The sequence below is a fragment of the Furipterus horrens genome, unplaced genomic scaffold (genome assembly GCF_987537825.1).
Source record: "Furipterus horrens unplaced genomic scaffold, mFurHor1.1.pri manual_scaffold_9, whole genome shotgun sequence".
NCBI classification, from domain to species: domain Eukaryota; kingdom Metazoa; phylum Chordata; class Mammalia; order Chiroptera; family Furipteridae; genus Furipterus; species Furipterus horrens.
This window is the reverse complement of record NW_028327179.1, coordinates 74,861,435-74,879,193: the sequence shown is the minus strand read 5'-3', so window position 1 is coordinate 74,879,193 and position 17,759 is coordinate 74,861,435. Positions and strand designations below refer to the sequence as shown.

Below are 17,759 nucleotides of genomic sequence, written 5' to 3'. Positions count from 1 at the left end.
TAACTATTTGCCAAAATGATATGACTCAGGGAAGTCTTCCCAATTTGCTATTCTATATGTATGCAAATTAGTCGAGTCATTTCAATAATAAAAAAGGAAGACAGAAAGCAGAGTATGAGTTGAGACATCTTGGTTGATATATTTCACATGTTCCCAAGAACTGAATGAATTAAAAGAAAATATGTTATAAAATGGAAGAGTGGTGGGGAATAAATGTCAGGGCCTGGCAGGGGAGAATAACTGATTTGTCTATGTCCTCAAGGCTATTACATCAGAGCCAAATCAAGAATCAATGTCTTCCAGAATGAGGTGTCAAGCTTTTTACTTCGTGATGCTCAACAAGCAACTAATTAGAACTAGTTAGAATCTTGTACTCCAGATACTCTTAAGTGGTTCTGGATAGCTCCAAAATGCACAGGGATTTGTTTTCCTAATGTATAACTAAAAAGAAGAGAATAGGAATGGATTTCAGAATGTTCCAACCCACTTTTTCTGTGTATTATAAAAAGGAGATTGGCTGAACACACTACAATCTCACTCTGGCTGTAAGATCCAAACCATGCATCATTCCAATTGTTTCAGTTTATCAATTCGTTAGCGAGCAAAGGCATGCAAACCAGTTACTCATTCTACTGTCTAACAACTTTGATAGGTGAAATAAAACTAATCAGCAAACTTCAGGAGATTTATTCATTAGTTCATTCATGGTTCCAACATTAATTTGACATGTATTGTGAGTCGGAAACTGTTAAACAGATGCTGCTGCTGAAATAACATGTCCTAGGCTTTAACTTTAATAGGAAATGGAGGTGTAAATAGTATAAAGTTCTTACACTGTACATGATGCTTTACTATCACTTGAAGTAGATGGTGATAAAAAAAAGCAAAACAAAACAACGCAACTGTCAATAAGACCACAAAAATAAAAGCATGAAAAATATTAATAAGTCTAAAGGAAAAAGAAAATAGAGAGCAGATAAAACAGAGAAAAGGAATTACCGAATGATAGATTTAATAATCACATTAAAATATAGTTTAAAAGTCAGACACAGGCAGATGAAATAAAAAATAAAGATCCAAGAGATCCAAGAAGGCAGAGGAATAAGTGGAAGCTACATTAATCTCATCCAGGCCCAGTCTGGACTTACAACTTAATTGTGGAGAAATCATCTGGCATAACCAACTGAACACTAGCAGGAGAGAAGTATTATAACCACAGAGAGACAGAAAAGGTTGCTTCATCACAATGTGTCCAGTAGGAACTGCAGAGATGTGAACAGGCTGGCTGGGCTCCCACGGGTGACAGCCGAAGGGACTGAAAAACAGCTCAGCAGCTGGGAGTTCCTCCTGAGAAGAGCAGGGTCTAATCCCCAGCGGGACTTCCCAGCCTGTAGCAACAGAGCGGAAAGTAAAATAGTATCATATGTGAAAAGCGAAAAGCCACAGGGTTTCTTGCTGGCCTGAGAGAAACAGCTGGAGAAAAAGAGTTCTTAAGCAGATCACATAAAAAAATATTTTGGCACCCACTTACCCTGGGCTCAAGTAGAGGGAGGGCAGAGAGGACTAGAGACAGTAGGGGAGAATTTGGGGAGTGGCTTTGAGGGGATAACTAAGGCAGCAGCTGAACGGGTCCCAGTGCTGACTCATTTCCCATACTGCAGGTAGACCATTCCCCTCCAAGTGGCATCAGTCTGGGGGGGAAGCAAAAGCTCCACCTACAGATATTAAGCTGCCCCACCCTCGGTCCTTAAGCCTGACAGCTGATCACAGATTGAATAGTTTAACAACTAAAGGAGACAAACAAAGGCAGTAAATCTCTGGTAGTCTCCAAAGGCTGCCTAGGCCCAGACTGGTACATGATCTGATGCCACCAGGGGCAGAGCCAGGAAGTGCAGATCAATCTAAAAAGCAGCAGGAAACAATAAGAATCACAAAAATGGGGAGACAGAGAAACAACCCCCCATTGAAAGGAAAGGAAGAATATCCAGAAAGACTGCTAAATGAAATAGAGGGAAGCAAACTATCAGACATGGAATTCAAAAGATGGGATTATAGGGAAGATCAATGAGATCAGTGAGCTCAAAAAAATCTACAAAAACTCCAGGGAACCTACAAGAAATTGCAGGAAAACTATAAGGAACTTACAGAGATTTACACCAGCATGAAAAAGGACATAGAAGCTATCAATAAGAGTCAGGGGAAATGAAGAACACAATTTCTGAATTGAAGAACACAGTAGAAGGAATTAAAAGCAGGCTAGAGAAAGCAGAAGATTGGATCAGCGAGCTGGAGGACAATGTAAAAAAAAACTCCCAGACAGTGCAACAAAATGAAAAAAGACTGAAAAAGAATGAAGAGGTTCTAAGACAGTTGCAGGACAACATGAAACATAATAATATCCGTATCATAGGAATACAAGAAGGAAAAGAAGAGGAGCAAGGGATAAAAGACCTGTTGGAAAAACTAATGACAGAAAACTTCCCTAACTTGATGAGAGAGTCACGCAAGTCCAGAAAGCACAGAGGGTCCCAATGAAGATGAACCCCAACAGGCCCCCTTCAAGACACATCATAATTAAAATGGAAACATTCAAAGACAAAGAGAGAATCCTAAAAGCAGCAAGAGAGAAACAGCTAATAACATACAAGGGAGCGCCAATAAGGCTATCATCAGATTTCTCAGCAGAAACACTACAAGCCAGAAAAGAATGGCAAAAAATATCCCAAGCAATGAAAAACAAAGGCCCACAATCAAGAATATTCTACCCAGCAAGGCTCTCATTCAAAATGGAAAGTGAAATAAGGAGTTTCCCAGACAAAAGAAGGCTAAAAGAATACATCCCCACCAAACCAGCATTGCAAGTGATGCTAAAGGGTCTGCTTTAAGAAGATGAAGAAACAGAAAAAAAAACAAGTACAAAGGGAGAAAAGGACAATGAATAAGCACCTATCGATAATAACATTAAATGTAAATGGACTAAATGCACCAATCAAAAGACATAGGGTAGCTGAATGGATTAGAAAGAATGACCCACATATATGTCGTCTACAAGAGACCCACCTTAGAACAAAAAATATACACAGTCTGAAAGTGAAGGGATGGAAAAAAGTATTTAAAGCAAATGGACATGAAAAAAGCTGTGGCAGCAATACTTATATCAGACAAAACAAATTTCACAGCAAAGGACATAAAAAGAGACAAAGAAAGGCATTTAATAATACTGAAGGAAATAATCCATCTAGAAAAAAATAACTCTTGTAAACATATACGCACCAACATAGGAGCACCCAATATGTAAGGAAATCTTTGAAACACTTCAGAAAGGATATAGACAGCAACACACTCATAGCAGGGGACTTTAACACCTCATTGTCAACAATGGACAGATCTTCGAAGCAAGAAACACCAAAGGTACTGAGGCATTGAACAACATTCTAGATAAAATAGACTTAGTTGATATATACAAAACTTATCGTGGCAAAGAAGCAAAATATACATTCTTTTCAAGTGCACATGGAACATTTTCAAAGATAGACCACGTGGTAGGACACAAAACAAGCCTCAACAAATTCAAGAAAATTGAAATTATATCAAGCATCTTATCAGATCACAATGGCTTAAAACTGGAAATCAACCTCAAGGAAAAAACTCAAAAACATTCAAACTCATGGAGAATGAATAACATGCTTTTAAAAAATAAATGGGTTAACAATGACATCAAGGAAGAAATCAAGAAATTTCTGGAAACAAATGATAATGAACATACAACAACCCAAAACCTATGGAAAACAGTGAAAGAAGTCCTGAGAGAAAAGTTCATAGTATTACAGGCCTATCTAAAAAGGATTGAAGAATCTGTAATAGAAAATCTAAACCTACAGCTACAAGAACTAGAGGAACAACAACAAAGCCCAGAGCTAGTAGAAGGAAGGAAATAATTAAGATCAGAGCATAATTAAATAACATAGAGACTAAACAAACAATTCAAAAGATCAACAAAAGTAGGAGCTGGTTCTTTAAAATGATAAACAAAATTGACAAGTCTTTAACCAGGTTCATCAAGAAAAAAAAGAGGATGCAAATAAATAAAATCAGAACTGAAAGAGGAAAGATCACAACTGATACCACAGAAATACAAAATATCGTAAGAAATTATTACAACCAACTGTATCACAAGAAATTTGACAACCTAGAGGAAATGGACAAATTCCTGGAAACACATAATCTTCCAAAACTGAATCAAGAAGAAGGAGAAAGCCTGAACAGACCAAAAAAAACTAGTGAAACTGAAGCAGTGATCAAAAAACTCCTGGCACACAAAAGCCCTGGACTGGATGGCCTCACATGTTTATTTTACAAAACATTTAGGAAAGAAATAACTCCTAAACTTCTCAGGTTATTGCAAAAAATTCGAGAAGAGGGAAGACTCCCAAATTAGTTCTATGAAGCCAGTATTACCCCAATTCCAAAACCAGGTCAAGACACAAGAAAGAAAGAAAACTACAGGCAAATATCTCTGATGAACATAGATGCTAAAATCCTCAACAAAATATTGGCAAACCAGATCCAGCAACACATTAGAAAGATTATACACCACAATCAAGTGGGATTCATCCCAGGGATGCAAGGATGGTTTAATGTTCGCAAATCAAAAAACGTAATACACGTCATAAACAAACTCAAAGAAAAAACCTCATGATCATATCAACAGATGAAAAAAGCATTTGATAAAGTATAACATCCATTTATGATGAAAATTCTCCGCAAAATGGGAATAGAAGGCACATACCTCAACTTGATTAAGGCCATATACGAGAAAACTGAAAGGCCAACACGATATTCAATGGGCAAAAACTGAAAGCATTCCCTTGAGGTCAGGAACAAGACAAGGATGTCTATTCTCCCCACATCTATTCAACATAGCCTTGGAAGTTCAAGCCACAGCAATCAACGAAGAAAGAGAAATAAAAGGCATCCAAATTAGAAAAGAAGAAGTAAAACTGTCATTATTTGTATATTACATGATAGTGTACATACAAAACCCTATAGACGAAAAAACTACTTGACCGAGTAAGTGAATTTGGCAAATTAGGAGGGTACAAATCAATATTGAGAAATCAAAGGCATTTCTGTACACCAACAATAAAATACCAGAGATAGAAACTAGAAAAAAATCCCATTTACTATAGCAACAAAAAAAAAATAAAGTACTTAGGAATAAACTTAACCAAGGAGGTAAAAAACCTTTACTTGGAAAACTACATAACAATAAAGAAAGAAATTAAGATACAAATAAATGGAAGCATATACCATGTTCATGGATGGGAAGAATCAACATCACTGAAATGTCCATACTACCCAAAGCAATTTATGGATTCAATGCAATCCCTATTAAAATACCAATGACATATTTCACAGACTTAGAAGAAATACTTCAAAAATTTATATGGCACCAAAAAGGATCCCAAATAGCCACAGCAATCTTGAGGCAGAAGAACAGAGTAGGAGGAATCACAATACCTGATACCAAACTACACTGCAAGGCCATGGTAATCAAAACAGTCTGGTACTGGCATAAGAACAGACATATCAATCAATGGAATAGAAGAGAGCCCAGAAATAAACTCAGGTCTATATGGTCAACTAATATTTGAAAAAGGGGGAAGGAACATCAAATGGAGTGAAAAGAGCATCTTCAACAAATGGTGCTGGGAGAACAGGACAGGAATGTGCAAAAAAAAAAAAAAAAATGAAACTAGACCACCAACTTACACCATACACCAGAAAAACACAAGATGGATCAAAGGCTTAAATGTAAGCTGTAACACCATAAAAGTCTTTGAGGAAAACATAGGCAGGAAAATTTCAGATATTCCATGTAGCAATATTTTCACCGATACATCTCCTAAAGCAAGGGAAATAAAGGAAAGAATAAACAAATGGGACTACATCAAACTAAAGAGTTTCTGCTCAGCAAGCAAAAGAAAACACCAGCAAGATGAAAAGGGAACCAACCGTATGGGTAAATATATTTGCCAATGATACCTCAGACAAGAATTTATCTCCAAAATATATAAAGAACTTATATGACTCAACAGCAAGAAGGCAGACAAACCAATTAAAAAATTGGTAAAGGACCTGAACAGACACTTCTCCAAAGAGGACATACAGAGGGTCCACAGACATGTGAGAGAATGCTCAACATCATTAGCCATCAGAGAGATGCAAATAAAAACCACAATGAGATACCACCTCACACCAGTCAGAATGGCCATCATCAACAAATCAACAAACAACATGTGCTGGCGAGGATGTAGAGAAAAGGGAAACCCGGTGCACTGCTGGTGGCAATGCAGACTGGTGCAGCCACTATGGAAAACAGTACGGAATTTCCTCAAAAAACTAAAAATGAAACTATCTTTTGAACCAGCAATTACATTGCTAAGATTACATCTGAAGAGTCTTGAAACACCAATTCAAAAGAACCTATGCACCCCTATGTTCATAGCAGCACTATTTACAATAGCCAAGTGCTGGAAACAGCCAAGTGCCCATCTGTAGATGAGTGGATCAAAAAACTGTGGTACATTTACACAATGGAGTACTATGTAGCAGAAAAAAAGAAGGAACTTCTGCCATTTGCAACAACATTGATGGAACTAGAGAGAATTATGCTTACCGAAATAAGTCAGGCAACAAAAGAAAAATACCTTATGCTACCACGTATTACAAGAGATGAATGAACAATACAAACAAACGAGCAAAATTGAACCAGAGGTATGTAAACAAGGAGTAGACTAACAGAGACAAGGGGAGAGGGAGAGAAAGGGGTAAGAAGGGGAAGGGTGTAGTCAAAGAACATGTATAAATGACCCATGGACATGGAAAACAGGGTGGGGACTTACTGTGGGAGAAGGGGTGGGCAGGGTGTGTGGAAGTAATAGGGAAATAGTGGGGCAACTATAATAGAAAAACAAAAATTTTTCGTGGGGGGAAAAAAATGAAAGCAAAATAAATTAATAAATGAGCCAGCAAATCCCCCACCCCAAATAGAAAAGAAAAAGAATAAAACAAACCCTCACATGTAGGGCAGTGAACAAAAGAAAATGTAAGGTATGGAAATGCAATTTCAGTGAATATTAGAAGGACAAGGATTTTCCTTCACAATGTATATTTTTCTCCCTACCTGATCCCTCCAGAATTTGGCATTCTGAATAAGTAATGACATAAGGTTCTTTGCATAAAACTAATAAGACCAGTTGTTAATAGAGGTTTTGTTGACCATGATTTTGACTGAAATGTCATGTCTAAAGGAGACATGCTTGGGCTCTGGTTGTTGCCAAAAGCCCTGTGGAACTGGGAGTGACTTTTGAAGGTAATAAAAGCCTCCGAGAAAAAAGGCCCAGTACCTTGGTTAGTTGTGCAGTCCATGGCTATCTTTCCAGGGAAGGAACAAAGGTTGATTTCCTGAAAGATGGCTAGAAGGGACTGTAAAGCACAATTGAAAACCCAAAGGACTTGAAAAGACAGGTGTGTATAGGCAAGACTAAAAGGTAGGTATGTGGCTTAGCTCTTATGCCCTGAATGGCAGACTGAAAATCACCCTATGATCCTTGTGTAAGTTCCAGCAAAGCAGATGTAAAGATCATATGTGATCATTTGATGTTCTTGTTGTGTTCATGGAAACAAACAGGATAAATTAAAACTGGACTTAATGCGGTTCCTTTAATGACAAGGAGGATAATCTTAAAGAGAAAAATCGCAATTCAAGGAAAATCACAATGCTCAGTGGTAGACTACAAAGTAGTGCAGCTAACTGTCTTTAAAGTTTCTTTTCATTTAAAATTTGTTTTCATTTGAAAGTTAAACTAGGTCTGTGACATCATCAAAGATGCTTAATTTACAGGCAAGAAGAATGTCAAATGCCTTGCACTGGATGTCTTTCCAATAAGAGAGTCTTACAGATAGATATAGAGACTGGTTTGTGGGTTATGTTGCGTAAATTAACATGTGTGTTTTGTTTTCATAGGGCATAAGCCTATGATCTCATTATCTAAGTGATTGTCTGGATGTATAGGCCTCACTTAATCCTGTCTGCATTGATGCCTCCTGAGACTCAACGGTTTGGCTGAACTAAGTGACTGGGTTGGTAAAGCATGGGTGGTCTGTGGGCTTCACTTTAAAACTGGCTTCTGTTTTCTATCCTAAAGGTTTGGACAGAAAGGGCCCAGAGGTCTGAGAGGGGGGAAACCTAAAATATTCCCCTCATCCCAAACTAAGTATAGTGGGCAAAAGAGTTCTGGACAGGTGTGACATGCCTTGCACACCCTCTTTCAAAGAACCTTCCCCCCCCCTAATATGAGACACTGAAAAATTAACCCCTGCCTTTTGTCATCTAGTTGTTATGGATTGCATGATGCCTTTTAACCCTGTTGCCAAATCTGTTGCCCCCAGAATACAACAAGGATGCCAGCCTGTTAAACCAAGCACTCCATTGTCTGGGGACAGCCAATGGACCTGGAGTCTGCAAGATCCTTTCCCATGTGGGAAGGCCACCCTCCCCACTACACCTTGACTCTTATTAGGGATTTATGGACCCAAGGGTAAGGAGGATGATGACCATGTCCAGCTTGAAGCAGCTAGAGGAGCATGAGACCATCGCCCATTGTCCTTTATAAGATTATAAAGTGTTTTAAGTCTGAGAGGAGGGAATTGTTATTTTTATTGTTATAAAAAATTAATTAATTAAAATAATAATAATATAGGAAAGGGTGGAGTCAAGGAACTTATATGCACGACCCGTTTACATGAACTAAGGGGGGTGGGATTGCTGGGGGAAGAGGGGTAGTGAGCATAGGGGAGCAAAGGGGAAAAAATTGAAACTATTGTAACAACATAATCAATAAAATATACTTATAAAATAACAAATAAACACTTAAGCATGTCAAAAAAAAAAAAAAGAAAAGACCCAATTATATGCTGCTTCAATAAAGATATTTTAACTATAAAGAAACAACCAAAGAGTGGAAAAAGATATATGCTAATACCATTTTAAAAACGCTGAGATGACAAAGATAAAGTAGAGTTTAAAGCATAGTATATTACCAGGGATAAGGAAGGTCATTTCATAATGACAAAGTGGTCAATTAATGAAGGAGAAATACTGGTCCTAAATATTTATGCACCTGATAAAAGATCTATATATAGCTCAAAAAACAACAATTAACTAAAAAATAGATCAAAGATATAAAGTAAAAGCCTGCAAGTATAAAATTTGTAGAAGAAAACACAGGAGAATTCCGATCTTGGGTCAGACAAAGACTACTTAGATATAGCACCTAAAGTACAAGCCAGGAAAGAAAACAATCACAAACTGGATCTCAAAACTAAAAACTTCTGCTCTTTGAAACACTGTTAGCAGAATGAAAAAACAAGCTGAAGACCAGGAAAAAAATATTTACAAATTATACATGTGATAAAGGATATTGTAAACAGTATGTTACGATGTTTCCAAACTCAGGAATAAGTAAACAAGTAACCCAATTAAAAATTGGGGGAAATGCCCTGATTGGTGTGGCTCAGTGGATTGGCTGTTGGTTTGATTCTCAGTCGAGGCACATGTCTCAGTTGCAGGCCAGGTCCCCAGTTGGGGGCATGCAAGAGGCAACCAATGGATGTTTTTCACACACTGATGTTTCTCTATATGTTTCTCCCTCCATTCCCCTCTCTCTAAAAATAAATATATACAATCTTTTTTAAAAATTGAGGAAAATATTTTAACAGATTCGTCATCAAAGATGTACAGATGACAAATAAGCATGCAAAAAGATGTCCAAAATGATTAGTACCAATTGATAGAGAAGTGCAAATCAAAACCATAATGAAATAATATAACACACTTATTAAAAATAAGGGATAAATTAGTATAGTAGATATGTCTAATATTTGTTCTATCTCTTATTCTGAGGAAACTGAAATGTCAACTTATGGGATCATGCACATGGACCCATCATGAAGGATGCCTATCTAAAACTGGTTCACCCTCTCTTAGTGGTGAGAAGTAAGAAAATGCATTCCTCCACCTCTACAGTGAAGATGGCAGTGGATTCCTCAGAGGTCTGAGGTAAACTCATGAGGAAGTGATGCAGGACATCAGCCTCTTTTTCTTCAAAGTCAGACTTAGATAATAAGAAGCCTCTTCTAACACTTCACAGCATGTTATTAATGAGCCAAATATTAATTGCCACTAGAAAAAATATGACTAAAGAATTTGGAGCATATATAAATTATTTCTGGTCTTTCACCTGCCTGTGGCCCTGCTTCTTGTCACTGACATGGCTTCTGAGAGATGACAATAAACTCTTGTCAGAAATGCTACATGAAAGGATTTAAGGAGGAAGAAGACCTTTCAGAAGAACTATATTACTTGCAAGAACTACAAAAATAAAAAGTCTACTGGGTGTGATGAGCTGAATGAGACATATATAAAATGCAAATGAATTTCTATTCTATTTTGCAGCAAATGGTATGAATTCACTGGCTAAAGTGGCAGTCATCTAGTGGTGGCTACTTCAATGAAATTAGATATTAAATTTTGCTTTAAAATTGAAGAAAAATACCTATGTTTTCACCAGCAGCTTCTCTAATGCTTATTTGATTCATAGTTAGGTGAACCAAATTCATATAACGCTGGAAACCTTTTAAATCCTCAAATATAAATTTTGTCTGTTTGAGTGAAGGTAATGCCTAATTTTTATGAATTTAACTGTACCATTATTTGTAAAAAGTTAGGATAATTACTTAACAAAATATCTGATCTATTACTTTGTATGTTGAAATTACTTGTTCTATGATGACTGCCTATATAAACAGGCTGTCAGATACATGGTTTGAACTCTGTGAGTCTGAAATAATTTATATGTATGGGGTATTCAGTAAAATATGTTGAATCTGGCTATCATTTTTAAAGTAAATGAGAATTCTCTTACAGAGAATTCAACTTAACCAGAACTACATAAACGAAAAAAAAAAAAACCCAAAAACTAAAAAGGATATAGTCCAGAAACACAAGAGGGGCATGAAAAAGAAAATTAGACTATACAGTGAATTAGAGTTTCTAAGACAGTTTTTCCCTCCTAAAGACAGATACTTGAATACTCTGCTACCTCTGTTCTCTCTTGTCAAGTTTCAGAAACAAAAAATCACACATATCCTAATAACTCTTCAGATGAATCTCCTTTGATGCTTAACACATTGTTGCCCAGTCACAAAAAAACTCATGTTTTCAAGCCCAAACATTGCTGACCGATAACAAGTTAACTCATGTTTGCACTTGCATTAGTTTATACAATTCTTATACATTAGGTATAAGTAAAAGTTTACTGAAGTTTATTTAGATTGTTTCTTTTTCATATTCAGTTACAAAAGAAATAGCTGGTGATACGAGATAGCTTTTGTATAAAATTGCCCGTCAGCAATGCTAACAAAGCAAACAGAAGAAACAACTTGATGAAAAAGGCAGATAGGCCAATTTTTACTTGCTACATAAAGATGTAACAAGCTGCTTGAAAGATAACAGTTCATTTTAATGGAATAAGCAATTCAGCAAGACTAATTTATCTTAATATTTAAAACGTATATAAAATTAACCACTACCTGCTGTTTCCATATAGTATTTACACTTGTAAAAGACACATAATGACTGTCAACTTAAGATTTATCAGGTAGGAACATCTCCAAATTAGAAATGTTTAATAGCAGTACAAATATTCAAACAGAAAAAGATGAGCAAAATACATAAAATGAAAACCTGATTTCAAGAGTATTACTACTCTCAAAATGTCCACCTAAGAAGTAAATAAACTTTTAGCCTTTTGCTACCTTGAGACATTGTTTAATGAAATTAGAAAAAAGAATATGTTCTGGCTCCCCTGCACTGTAAAACAAACAGAAACAAACAAACAAACAAACAAACAAAAAATGTTCTCTGATTTGCATGCTTCTCCCTCCTCAGGGGCAGCAGAACCAGCAGCCCCCTGTGTACACCAAAGTGGCAGCAAGGCCTTAAACTCAGAGTGTATGAACAGACAATAGGCTATTTTTCTAACAACCGTCAGAAAGAATGTCTTCATAGCAACACGTCTAAAACTAAAAAGTTATTTGGGTAGAAACTTCAAAAATTCATTTTGTATTTAAGAATACCATTTGGCAAGTTAAATACCTACACAGGAGCACAATAATTCATTCTGAAAGATTCAGGGGAAGCTTCCTTACCCACACATAAATGTCCTGTGGAATCATTATTTAGATTTTCATACGGCCATGTTATGCAAGCCTTGATTTTAAAGCTTTTTTTGGACACAATCATCTTGATTATGATAAACTATAGACTTTTGGGTACTTAACTGGTCAACTCTTTACCTGCTAGGATGTAACTATAATATAAAAAATTCCCTGTCCTGCCTCCAGGTATTCCCTTAGCACCTGGTGGAGGAGGGTTGGCCATCAATTCAGATGAAAAATCTCCATATGTCACCTCCATTTCCATAAATAAGTATTGGCATCTGCCATCTACAGACAAAATCTACATGTCAAACACTTGCCAAAGAACACAACCTTCCACTGCCTGGTGCCTATCTAAACCTGAGCTATCATTTCACAAAACTATATGCTGTGATAGATTTTTTTCTTATGAGTTACTAGTTCTAAACCCTGGCTGCACATTAGTAATCCGTGTACAGCAATTCTCAATCCTAGATGTACATCAGCATCTCCTGAGAAGTGCTTAAAATAGTCCTTCCTTGGATCACCCCAAACCAACTATAAGAATTGTGGGCTCAAACTTACACCTTTTCAAATACTCACTGAGGCGGTACTCATGTGCACAGAGAGTTGAGAAGCACTTACAGAAATAAAAAGATAATGGCAGCCAGAGAGTACACTAATAAGATTCAAATCACTGTATAGAATGATATTGTAAGAACGGAGTCGCTCAGAAGGCCATTAAGATGCGGCAAACAGGAAAAAAACTGTTTATTGGGGGAATCAGCATGCAGGGCGGGAGCCATGTCGTGGGTGGCTCTGAACTTAGCAAGCGGGGAGGGAGGGTGCTAAGCTGTGGGTAGCTCTGATTCTGAACTCCTAGGGGAGGAGGGGGTTGCTTTATAGGAGGAAGTAAAAAGGAACGAGATCGAATTTAGTGCCCGTTTGGTTATCTCGCAGCTGCAATGGGATGATCAAGGCCAAACATGGCTGGATTTGACGCACCCTGCTGTCTCCCGGCCCAAAATATCATTATCTCCCAGGCAGGTGCAGGTGGGCAGGGGGAGGGCATGGGAACTGAGGAAGTCAGATATATTAAATGGTTATGCATAAAATGACTTTAGCTTAAATAATATTTGGATCCTGCTTTAAGTCATGACATTAAATTGACCTACACTTACATCATGATTTCTAAAACACTGTTGAATTTCCTCATTTTATTAGGTGTCATATATAATAATTGTTTTAGGATACAGATTTTGGGGGTCAAGAAAACCTGAGTATAAATCCTCACTCTTGCATGTAGAGTGGTCTTAACCTCTCCAATTCTCATTTTCCTTATCTAAACATGGAATGTTACCATCAGCCGTAATGAGGATTAAATGGGATTCTGTTTGAATAGTAAGCAGTAATAAAATGATAGATAATTGGAACTTGCAATGCCAACAGAGAGTTTTTATTTCACCTCATTCAATTTACAGACAAGGGGTCAAGATCCAGAGTCTCAATGCCTGCAGATCACACTTAATAAAAAGTCAGAGGAGTGAAGCTTACTTAGCAGGTGTTGCTTCCTGTTATGTTCCCTGAACCTGCAACTGTGGTGTATCAGGACAACTCTCTAACCAACTGAGCTACCCAGCCAGGGCAAACACTGTCTTTCTTGTATGAAGGAAGCATAAGGCCTTTCTCAGAATACAAACTGATTGGAAAATATGCCCCTTATGTATACAATTTAAAAATTGTTCAAATATATATTTAGTCAGCTGAAAAATAAATTAAAAGTATCTGAAGAATTACATTATAGCATTAAACTTCAAATAGTTGCTATCAGACAGTGAAAAGGTTACAAAAGGAAATAAAGTAAAATTAATATAATAGTTCAAATGAAAAATCCTAATTCATAAATCCATCAGAACATGTGTAATCTTCAGAACTCTTCTGTTAGATGATGCTACCCATACACCTTTGTTAAATGAATAAATGCAGAAATATACAAGCACACAAGTGAATGAACAGTATGGCTTAGTTCTTTTAGATATTAACAAATACATGAAACAAGGCAACAGAAGAGGATATCTAGAATATGAGTCCAGGCTCTCTGGAGTGTGGGTAAAGATTCGTAAAATCTTCAGCAATGGAAAAAACTCAATGGTACAGAGGACATATAGAAGAGGAGGAACAGACTTCCGGCCAAGATGGAGGCTTAGACGAACACGCTCGGTCTCCTTCTACAACTAGAGAGGAATACAACTACTTCAAAACAAAAGATAACTAGAAATTCCAGAAAATAAAGCTACACGGAAGCCCAATGTATGAAGTTATAAACCAGCGGCGCCCTTTGGGCAGGTAAGAAAAGCAAAAGGGGCCGGTGCTGTTTGCGGTAGCACCAGGGACAGTGGCAGGGAGAGCAATCTCAGCTGCAGTCTAACCCCGGCAGCTTGCGACCCCAATGCTGGGAAAAGCAGCCACCGCATAACCTCGAACGGTGAGGCCCAGAGGGCGGGAGGACGGATCCCGGTCTCCTAGCGGAATAACTGCAGGAATCCATCTTGGATCCCCGCCCCCACACAAAGCGCCACAGCGCTGAGAAATAGGTTGCGGATCGCCACTGGTCGCTGGGCAGTGATGACAAAGGGCCACAGCATGGTGAAAAAGGTTGCAGATCGCCGCGGGTCGCTGGGTCCTGATGAGTACACAGACACTGCCCCCTATAGCCGGCCCAAGAAAACAAAACGCATCTGTCGAAATGAGGCAGACAACTATAGAAATCCCGGTGGTGCAGCTCACCAGGCAACAGATGAAGAACCTGACAGATGAACAAATAAGAAACCTGTCAGAGGCTCAGTTCAGGGCCATTGTTATCAGGTGGCTTACAGAATTAACAAAAGATCTGGAAAAAGATGAGAAAGAATTGAAAAACACTCATACTGAAAGGAACAAAACCACATACAAGACAGATGGTGAGGAAATAAAATCCAGAGTTCAAATCAACAAACCAGAACATAGAGAAGGAACAAACCGTCAACCAGTGCAGAGAGAGGGAACAGTAAGCAAGGATGGGAGGATCAGAAACCTCTGGGACAGCTATAAGAGATCCAACATACGGATGATAGGATTGCCAGAGGGCGAAGAAGATGAACTAGAAATTGAAAAATTAAGTGAAAATATAATAAAGCAGAACTTCCCAAACTTGGGGAAGGAAATAGACTTACAGGTCCAGGAAGCACAGAGAGTTCCAAAAAAACTGGACCCAGGGAGAACCACTCCAAGACACATTATAATCAAAATGTCAAAAGTTAAAGATAAAGAGAGAATCTTAAAAGCAGCAAGAGAGAAGAAAAGAATCATGTACAAAGGGGTCCCAATTAGACTATCAGCTGACTTCTCAAGGGAGACCCTGCAGGCAAGAAGGGACTGGCAAGAAATATTCAAAGTAATGAAAATCCAAAACCTACAACCACAAATACTTTATCCAGCGAAGCTGTCATTCAGAATAGAAGGGCAGAGAAAGTGTTTCCAGGACAAAATAAAACTGAAAGAGTTCATTAGATCCAAACCACTGTTATATGAGATGTTAAAAGGACTGGTTTAGAAAAAGGAGGATCAAAACTATGAACACTAAAATGAAAACTGCATCACAAGAAACAACAGAAGCTAGGGAATTGAAACAAAGGCAAACTAAATAGGCAATGAGAGTGGAAAAAGAACTATAGGTATGGGGAGCATATTGGGGGGAGGTCAGCAGGGAAGGGGAAGGGGGAGAGGGAGGGAGATGGTATATGAATTAAGAAACATCGTAGGAGGGAATGGAATAGACAGAGAGAGGTTGAGAAGAACTATATGCACAACCAATGGACATGGACTAAAAGGGGGGGACAAGGGGAGGGAGGGTGGCCACCGGGTGGAGGGGAGCAGAGGGAAGGGAAATTGGAACAAATGTAACACTGTAATCAATAAAACACATTAAAAAAAAAAAAAGAAGAGGAGGAACATTTGAAGTGAATAGAAATACCAACTTTGGGGGAAATTCCTGTATACACAATGATCTGAGCATCATGCAAGTTGTCCATCATCACAAGAAATTTCAAGTAAGATTTGTGAAGGTTTTATTCCATGGAAAAATATCTGTGAATAAAGTGCTCAGGATTGTGTAAGACATTCACATTACAGATGATAATTTTAGACCCTACTTACTGGAACACATCTACTTCATGAACAAGACAGAAGACTATTTTTCACACAGAGAGGTGTTAAAATCACAAATCTACCCTAATTTTAATGCTTTTACTGCAAGAAAAAGCTGAGTAAAGATATACTGGAATTAGAGGATAAATATATTCTAGGTATGAGGAGGTGAGTGTAAGAAAAAAAAAGAATTCAATGTTAAAAGATGGTTTAGGAAGACCTTCTTACAAGGAAAATGAAAGAGAGAAGAGAGATAAAATATATTTAACAGAGGTCTGTAATTAGTCTAATCATAAAAAACATAAAGAGCAGATGATGTCAAATATAAAGGGGATGCTTTTATCCCATGGACAGAAATGTTTTATGAGAATTATCTTTTACCAAGAAGTGCAAGTTGGCCTGTGGAGCACATGTTTGAGAAGAATGACTGAGTCAGTGACTACAATCTCATATGTACCCCTTCCATACCCAGTGCTTATCACGATACCATGCTATTGACGATAATGTTTAATAAAGTAGAGCTGTAAGCTGGGCTCATGGGGAATTACAAATCAATTATTTTATGTAATTTATGAACACGAAGTTCACACACTGCATACTGGTCCACTTTAACTCTGGATCAAAAGAAGTTAAAATTGTATGACTTCAGACACACAGAGGTGACCATAACTCACCCTTCCTAGTTCTTTATCTTCAAGGGCCAGCACTCCAGTGCTTTCTGTGAAGAGCTTTATCTTGACCACAGGCCGAGGATGGGTAGTGGTGAAATCTCCTTGGGTTCCCCATCTGCAAAGAAGAAACAAAAATTTTCTTTAAAATACAGCATTATTTTCTTTTCAGATAAATGCGGCTTCTTAAAAGACACACTAAGCAATACAGAATCTTTTGTGGCTCAATGAGATTTTTACATTTGCTTTTGTTTCTGACAGACAGCTCAGTCAAGGAAAATAACAATAAGCTTTATAGCTAGTAGTAATTATTCAGCTTTTCCAAAAATTAGCACACTACAGTACAAAACTAGTGTGTGATAAGAATTTAGGTTAAGGTGAAGCATTATAGATTCAGATATAAAATCTGTTATTTGATTAATTCAAATAGAAAACAACGCCATTTTTATGGATGGCTAGGGAAAATTGCTAAGGGTTTGTTTATCTAAGAGGTAGTTTCCCAGAAAATTATTTTTCATACTGAGGATTTTACCCCATTTTTCTTGAAAATTTACTAGATATTTTATTTATATTTTAAAAAGTGAATTATCTCAAGCCTGTTACAGGAATTTTTTTATACTCAATGAAGGATATGATTATTGATTT

General features: G+C 37.4%; 1 protein-coding gene across 10 annotated transcripts in view; it reads right to left on the bottom strand.

The window, feature by feature from the left end:
* The window catches only part of CADPS2 (calcium dependent secretion activator 2), a 689,394-nt gene that overhangs the window by 319,917 nt on the left and 351,718 nt on the right, over positions 1-17,759 (bottom strand). For all 10 annotated transcript variants that reach the window (XM_090287420.1, XM_090287419.1, XM_090287416.1 and 7 more), the window contains exon 7: positions 17,121-17,232. In XM_090287420.1, coding sequence (XP_090143546.1) covers positions 17,121-17,232 — 112 coding nt within the window. The remainder of the gene's footprint in view (positions 1-17,120; positions 17,233-17,759) is intronic.